The 8,532-nt window shown below is 42.7% G+C and overlaps 1 protein-coding gene across 1 annotated transcript; it reads left to right on the plus strand.

Annotated features, from left to right (window-relative positions):
- The first annotated feature begins 2,735 nt into the window (after window positions 1–2,735).
- LOC129819530 (acyl-coenzyme A thioesterase 1-like) lies at window positions 2,736–8,263 on the plus strand. The gene is made up of 3 exons (XM_055875868.1): window positions 2,736–3,232; window positions 4,842–5,044; window positions 5,290–8,263. Exons 1-3 carry the CDS (start codon window positions 2,782–2,784, stop codon window positions 5,893–5,895), a joined length of 1,260 nt encoding a protein of 419 aa, XP_055731843.1. The 5' UTR covers window positions 2,736–2,781; the 3' UTR covers window positions 5,896–8,263.
- The last annotated feature ends 269 nt before the right edge of the window (window positions 8,264–8,532 follow it).

Consider the following 8,532-nt stretch of genomic DNA (forward strand, 5'->3'; position numbering starts at 1 on the left):
ACTAACGAACCACATGCACCAATAGGGTTCAACCTGCACCGACATCAAGCGCCATATTAAAAGTAATACAATGTTTGATCTTCATGATTGAAAAAGCAGGATATCCCTAATCTAGAACAACGATGAGGGTAATTCCAAGCACAGTGTTTTATTGAGGACTGCAGTTCGCTGGTCACTTTTCATTCACCTGCCACAACAGACGGGTTGGCTGACAACATCACGAAAATGATGCACGCGCTTCGATGTGGCAGGAAGGCGGGTGGTGTTTTGATTTTGAAGGTTATGATTCTGAGCGGTCAAATAGCTAGCAACAATGACAAGAAGCTGCCATATGGGGAATCGTATAGTGCATTCGGGAAAGTATTCAGACCCCTTCCCTTTTACCACATTTTGTTACGTTACAGCCTCACTCTAAAATGTATTAAAATAATATCCTCAACAATCTACACACAATACCCCATAATGACAAAACAAACAGGTTTTTGGATATGTTTGCAAATGTATAACAAAAACGATCAAATCTACATAAGTAGTCAGACCCAGTATTCAAACATCTCAAGGATGATCAATGGAAACAGAATGCACCGGAGCTCAATTTTGGTTCTCTTAGCAAAGGGTCTGAATAGTTATGTAAATAAGGGTTCTGTTTAAAAAAAATGTAAACACATTTGCAGACATTTTTAAAAACCAGTTTTTACTTTGTTATTATGGCGTGTTGTGTATAGATTGAGGGGGAAAAGCTATTTAATCCATTTTAGAATAAGGCTGTAACATGTGGAAAATGTGGAAAATGTCAAGGGGTCTGAATACTTTCCGAATGCACTGTAGGTGGCTCTTTTCAGCTCGTTATATCTTGTTATTGAGACCATGTCTTATTTTGACTGATGTCATGTCTATGCTAATATGGATACCATTTGCTAGCGAGCTAAACAACAACTGCAGCAATGTATTTAAGAGACACGTGCTCATTGTGCAAACGTATTTATGTTTTCAATACACATTTGGAGACTAAATAGTGTACATGTTGTCAACACTCAAAGCCAACCCTGTCTGTTTTGCCCCATAGTTGTGCACACACCGGTTTTGTTGTTAAACAACTAACCCATCTATAGCACAGAGAACTAGATGCACAGTGAATACAAACTAAGTATTAAGGATAGTATACAGTGCCTTCGGGGAGTATTCAGACCCCTTGACTTTTTCCACGTTTTGTTACGATTTTAGAATAAGACTGTAATGTATTAAATACATTTTTTCCTCATCAATCAGTACCCCATAATGACAAAAGAAAACCGTTTTTTAGAAATGTATTAACATTTTAAAAAACATACCTTTGTTATGAGACTTGAAATTGAGCTCAGGTGCATACTGTTTACATTGATCGTCCTTGAGGTGTTTCTACAACTTGATTGGAGTCCACATGTGGTAAATTCAGTTGATTGGCCATGATTTGGAAAGGCACACACCTGTCTATATAACGTCCCACAGTTGACAGTGCATGTCAGAGCCAAAACCAAGCCATGAGGTTGAAGGAATTGTCCGTAGATCTCAGTGACCGTGTCAAGGCACAGATGTGGGGAAGAGTACCAAAAAATATATGCAGTATTGAAGAACACAGTGGCCTCCATCAATCTTAAATGAAAGAACTTTAGAGTTACCAAGACTCTACCCAGAGCTGGCCGCCCGGCCAAACTGAGCAATCGGGGGAGAAGGGCCTTGGATGGGGAGGTGACCAAGAACCCGATGGTCACTCTGACAGAGCTCTAGAGTTCCTCTGTGGAGATGGGAGAACCTTACAGATGGACAATCATCTCTGCAGTACTCCACCAATCAGGCCTTTATGGTAGTGGCCAGACGGAAGCCACTCAGTAAAAGGCACATGACAGCCCACTTGGAGTTTGCCAAAAGGCACCTAAAGACTCTCAGACCATGAGAAACAAGATTCTCTGGTTTGATGAAACCAAGATTGAACTCTTTGGCCTGAATGCCTAGCGTCACGTCTGGAGGAAACCGGACATCATCCCTACGGTGAAGCATGGTGGTGGCAGCATCATGCTGTGGGGATGTTTTTCAGCAGCAGGGATTGGGAGACTAGTCAGGATCGAGGCATAGATGAACGGAGCAAGGTACAGAGAGATCCTTGATGAAAACCTGCTCCACTGCTCTCAGGACCCCAGGCTGGGGCAAAGGTTCACCTTTCATCAGGACAACGCCCCTAAGCACACAGCCAAGAAAACACAGGAGTGGCTTGGGACAAGTCTCTGAATGTCCTTGAGTGGCCCAGCAAGAGCCCGGACTTTAACCCAATCGAACATCGCTGTTGATACCTGAAAATAGCTATGCAGCGACGCTCCCCATCCAATCTGACAGAGCTTGAGAGGATCTGCAGAGAGGAATGGGAGAAACTCCCCAAATACAGCTGTGCCAAGATTGTAGCGTCATACCCAAGAAGCGGTTTCTGCTATCTTCATACTCTACTGTCTTTGATTTATAAATTTCATTTAACTATGCAATTTGTGCTTTGATGAACAATCAAATGTATTATTGTCTCGCCATGTCTCTTTGTAGATTCCATACTCAACGCCATCCTCACTTCATGACCTAAACTGGTAGGATAGATGACATCTTTGAACTGTGCTGGTCACACAATTGTGCAATTGGCCACAACCTTAGATCTACAAGCAACTATCTTCGCTGAATGTATCATCCTCACTTGAAAAGACTACATTAAGAAGCCTAAACTGCATCTCTATCTCTCTCCACTCTTAACCAGAGTGTATAATGTCTAAAGTGTGTTTACAGATTCTTCCCAATGCCAAGTGCTTATTCGATGAGCCAGTGCAGTTAAAGGTGGACAGGCTGAAACCAAGACAGCAGGTGGATCTGAGGGCAGAAGTAACAGATGACAAAGGCATTGTATTCAGGTCCTCAGCTACCTATGAGGCCAACTCCAGTGGAACGATTGATCTAACAACTGCGTCATCACTAGGTGGCAGCTACACTGGAGTAGAACCTATGGGGCTTTTGTGGTCTCTGAAACCAAACACCTTACACACTAAGTTTGTTAAGAAGGTTGTATCAGCGCCTTGCCTTGTCAATTTCAGTGTACATTCCAAGGATAGTCCAGGGATACTGGCGGAAGTAATCAATGAAAGAAGTCTGCTTGCAGAGGGAGTAAGAAGAATTCCTGTCAATGAGGGGAAGATTCGTGGAGTTCTATTTGTACCCCCTGGTTGGTGTTACTGTTTACCCTTTGGTCTACTATGTAAACTCAGCAAAAAAAGAAATGTCCTCTCACTGTCAACTGCGTTTATTTTCAGCAAACTTAACGTGTAAATATTTGTATGAACATAACAACATCCAACAACTGAGACATGAACTGAACGAGTTCCACAGACATGTGACTAACAGAAATAGAATAATGTGTCCCTGAACAAAGGGGGGGGGGGGGGGGGGGTCAAAATCAAAAGTAACAGTCAGTATCTGGTGTGGCCACCAGCTGCATTAAGTACTGCAGTGCATCACCTCCTCCTCATGGACTGCACCAGATTTGCCAGTTCTTGCTTTGAGATGTTGCCTCACTCTTCCACCAAGGCACCTGCAAGTTCCCAGACATTTCTGGGGGCGGGCGGGCGGTGGCCCTCACCCTCCGATCCAACAGGTCCCAGACGTGCTCAATGGGATTGCGATCTTCGCTGGCCATGGCAGAACACTGACATTCCTGTCTTGCAGGAACGCACAGAATGAGCAGTATGGCTCGTGGCATTGTCATGCTAGAGGGTCATGTCAGGATGAGCTTGCAGGAAGGGTACCACATGAGGGAGGAGGATGTCTTCCCTGTAACACACAGCGTTGAGATTGCCTGCAATGACAACAAGCTCAGTCCGATGATGCTATGACACACCGCCCCAGACCAGGACGGACCTTCCACCTCCAAATCAATCCTGCTCCAGAGTGCAGGCCTCGGTGTAACGCTCATTCCTTCGACGAGAAACGCAAATCCGACTATCACCCCTGGTGAGATAAAACCGCGACTCGTCAGTGAAGAGCACTTTTTGCCAGTCCTATCTGGGCCAGCGACGGTAGGTTTGTGCCCATAGGCGACGTTGTTGCCGGTGATGTCTGGTGAGGACCTGCCTTACAACAGACCTACAAGCCCTCAGTCCAGCCTGTCTCAGCCTATTGCGGACAGTCTGAGCACTAATGGAGGGATTGTGCGTTCCTGGTGTAACTTGGGCAATTGTGGTTGCCATCCTGTACCTGTCCCGCAGGTGTGATGTTCGGATGCACCGATCCTGTGCAGGTGTTGTTACAAGTGGTCTGCCACTGAGGACGATCAGCTGTCCGTCCTGTCTCCCTGTAGTGCTGTTATAGGCGTCTCACAGTACGGACATTGCAATTTATTGCCCTGGCCACATCTGCAGTCCTCATGCCTCCTTGCAGCATGCCTGAGGCATGTTCATGCAGATGAGCAGGGACCCTGGGCATCTTTCTTTTGGTGTTTTTCAGTAGAAAGGCCTCTCTAGTGTCCTAAGTTTTCTTAAATAACTGACCTTAATTGCCTACCGTCTGTAAGCTGTTAGTGTCTTAACGACCGTTCCACAGGTGCATGTTCATTAATTGTTTATGGTTCATTGAACAAGCATGGAAACAGTGTTTAAACCCGTTACAATGAAGATCTGGGAAGTTATTTGGATTTTTACGAATTATCTTTGAAAGGACAGGGTTCTAAAAAAAGGGACGTTTCTTTTTTTGCTGAGTTTATTAGGAGTTGGTATTTACCATCAATGTGATGTGTGCTGATTTTCAATGTTTTAAAGTGTATATTTCCTTCTTTACAGAAATGGGTCCACACCCAGCTGTTTTAGACCTACATACATTTGGAAGAGGTCTATCTGAAACTAGAGCTTCTCTTCTTGCCAACAGAGGTTTTGTGGTCTTTACAGTGTCATTATATGGGCATGAGGATAATCCTAAAAACGTGACCAAGATCCATCTGGAGTATTTTGAGGAGGCGATTCAGTTCTTGAAAAATCAGCCGCAGGTCAGCATTAAATAATCCTCTGGTTTGATTTTATTTCCATATTACATTTTTGATATTACTTTACAGCACAAATTAAAGGGGTAAGAACACGGCAATAATGTGAAAATGAGTTCTAATTGCTTACAGCTTATTCATTGACTTGTAATTACTTCAATGTTACTTCAAATCACTCGTATTTCATGGAAATAGTGCTACCCGAATGTCTTATGGCCGTTGCTTTATTTGCTGTCCCTTTATCTTTTAAGGTTTGCGGCTCTGGAGTAGGTTTGTTATCACTGTCCAAAAGTGGTGATTTAGCACTGTCCATTGCCACTTTTGTGCCAGGCATCGCCGCTACCGTATGGATCAATGGCTGCAATGCCAATGCCATGATTCCTCTTCACAACAAAGGCACAGTCATACCTCCCCTAATGATTGATACCAAAAGAGTCTTTGCTACCAAGTCAGGGGCCTTAAATGTCAAATATGTCATTAATGACCCCATGGCAGTGGAGAATCAGGCAACACTCATCCCAATTGAGAGAGCCAATGGAAGGTTTCTCTTTGTGGCGGCAGAGGGGGACCAGAACTGGGACAGTTGTTATTTTGCAGATCAGGCAATGCAACAACTGAAGCGTCATGGGAAGGATAATTACGAGTCAGTATTTTACCCTGGGGCAGGACACTACTTAGAGACACCCTACATGCCCTTCTGCCCGTCCAGTATTCATGGTGTTATCGGAAAGCCTGTGGTGTGGGGAGGTGTGCCCAGGTCCCACGCAGCAGCAGAGGTCGACCTTTGGAGGAGGATTCAGGAGTTCTTTAGAACTAACCTGGCAAACGATAGCAACTTGAGTAAAGCCAAGTTATAAAATGTTGAAATGAGAATTGGATAAATGTGTGGCGCTTAATGTTTTGCTGTGTAGTAGAGCTTAACTCATAATGAACATATTTTACATGAGCTTAACTCACAACTTCAAAATGCCTTGATAATCCATGCCTGACACATTGCCCCCCCCCACAAAAAAAACACCTACTACAATGAAACCCTTCCTTTGGAAGAAGGATATCAGGAATATTGGCACAGAGCTGTTGTCCTGCCTTTTATAATGACAAGTTATCCAGACTGTGTTTAAACTGTTTAATTGCAACATGAAGAGAAACACATAATTTAGTTTATGTATATTGTTATGATGGTTTGTGCCTTTTCAGAGTGGATTGGCTGTGAAAGAACAGACATTCATGTATTTAGATGCCAATCCTTTGTTTCTTGCTACTATTGTTCACTTTTCATGAATGTATTACATATAATTGAAGTTACCACTAGCAAGTGGTGTACCAGGGGCAGCAAAGCAACCCCACAGAATGATCACACCTCCCCCGTATTTGATTGAAGGGTGTTCATTTCTTTGAATTCTTAAGTTGGTCTTTGGTAAACATAGGAAGACCCCACCTCTGAAAGAGACAGACAAAACCCTGATTGAACTTATGAAAAAAAAAACACCCAAACAAGCCTGAATCCTGGGGGAAATGTTCTTTGGACTGATGAAACAGAATTAGAACTATTTGGCAATACAAATCAGTGCTAGGTTTCCTGACGACCAATTGAAGCATTCAAAGGGGTTGCTCTGCTGCCTCTGGTACTGGGGGCCTTGCACGTGTGCAAGGCGTCATGAAATCAGAAGAGTATCAAGGTGTTTCGGAGTCCAATGTTAAACCCAGTGTACAAAAAGTGGGTCTCCTTCGAAGGTTGTGGGTCTTCCAGCAGGACAACGACCGCAAACACACATCAAAATGCATGGAATGGTTCAAGAAAAATACACGGAACTGTTCTGGAGTGGCCAGCATTGATCCCGTGTGGCTCAGTTTGTAGATCATGGTGCTGGCAACACCAGGGTTATGGGTTTGAGTAATTTAGCTAGGCAAGTCAGTTAATTAAGAACAAATTCTTATTTACAATTACGGCCTACTCCGGCAATGCTGTGCCAATTGTGCGCCACCCAATCACAGCCAGATGTGACACCTCCTGCACTGAGATGCAGTGCCTTAGGGGAGCCCGAGTGAATTGGAGTGGCCAACATAGATTCCCTGTCTGAATCCCATCAAAAACCTATGGCGACATCTGAAAACAGCAGTTGGTCGAAGGCACCCATCAAACATTTCAGAATTGGAGCAGTCTGCAGCTGGTAAGTTTGTCAAACTTCCAGTAGAAAGGTGCAGCAAGCTCATACTACCATAAACATTTGTGGGCAGTTATTTTGACCAAAGGCTGTGTAAAGGCTGTGTTAGCTCTTTGATGGGAATACTTTTGTCCATTAAGTCCATGCCATTTTCTTTTTCTTTTCTAAATTTTTATTTTCTAAATTGTATACTTAAGTTTCAAAAATAAAAAGTGTTTCTACAAAATCCAATAAAAAGGTGTTGAGGCCAACATAAAAAAATATATATATTTAAGAAAAGTGCAAGGGTGTCAATATATTTCACCGGAATGTAATTTGAAAAAGCTATTCAAAGTTGGGATATGTTTTACATATTGGCTTTATTTATCTGCATGGACTGGCTCTGAATACACTGTGATCTGGTAACATATTTTCAATATAAAGGTAGATGTGAATGAGGGAAACTTGAGTCCATCTATGTAACTCACTTCCTAATAATGCATTTCAAAAGTTTGCAAGATTGTAATGAACTTAACATTGGTCAATCATATTCTTCGGGCTTCTTTTCTATTCCTATGGTACTGCTAAAAGTCAATGTATTGTAAACTGTCCTGGGTTGTCCATAGTAGGCTACATGAATGACTGATCTGGCCATCAGGCTGTATTAAAAACATTGGTAGCACTTTACATAACAACACAAAATAAAGTGGTTATAAGATGGTAACGAGTTCTAGTTACCAAACACAATTTGCTCGGATACCCCTTCATTTCAGTAAAATTGTTGTTGCAGGACAGTTACAACACATACTTTGTGCCATAGTGTACACAAGAACTTTGATACAGAAATGCAATATCTTCTCTAGTAAATTTGATCGTATGCTTGTTCTTACACAGGTAGCCTCTAGAGGGCAGCAATGGATAGTTCAATGCACAGTAGGCTTTAAATGATAAGATGAAAATACTGTGTTAGGTTCTGTGATATTTTAAATGGCAAGTGGCAACAATGGGTAAATCTCATTCGATAGATGTACAAGGAATGTGTTACCCTTCATTAACCAGTAAATAAATTAGTCACTGTGAACATTTTGTGTTTCTCTGTCATGTTTCTGTCTTCAACTACCAATCTCTGAATACTAACGAACCACATGCACCAATAGGGTTCAACCTGCACCGACATCAAGCGCCATATTAAAAGTAATACAATGTTTGATCTTCATGATTGAAAAAGCAGGATATCCCTAATCTAGAACAACGATGAGGGTAATTCCAAGCACAGTGTTTTATTGAGGACTGCAGTTCGCTGGTCACTTTTCATTCACCTGCCACAACAGACGGGTTGGCTGACAACAT

Source organism: Salvelinus fontinalis, chromosome 22 (genome assembly GCF_029448725.1).
Source record: "Salvelinus fontinalis isolate EN_2023a chromosome 22, ASM2944872v1, whole genome shotgun sequence".
Lineage (NCBI taxonomy): Eukaryota > Metazoa > Chordata > Actinopteri > Salmoniformes > Salmonidae > Salvelinus > Salvelinus fontinalis.

What these genes read in the sequence shown, in the direction of transcription:
- LOC129819530 (XM_055875868.1), top strand. Translation starts at nt 2,782, where the DNA reads ATGTCTAAAGTGTGTTTACAGATTCTTCCCAATGCCAAGTGCTTATTC. An exon ending in AGTTCTATTTGTACCCCCTG is followed by an intron (nt 3,233 to 4,841) that starts GTTGGTGTTACT and finishes CCTTCTTTACAG; the next exon opens with AAATGGGTCCACACCCAGCT. An exon ending in TCTTGAAAAATCAGCCGCAG is followed by an intron (nt 5,045 to 5,289) that starts GTCAGCATTAAA and finishes TTATCTTTTAAG; the next exon opens with GTTTGCGGCTCTGGAGTAGG.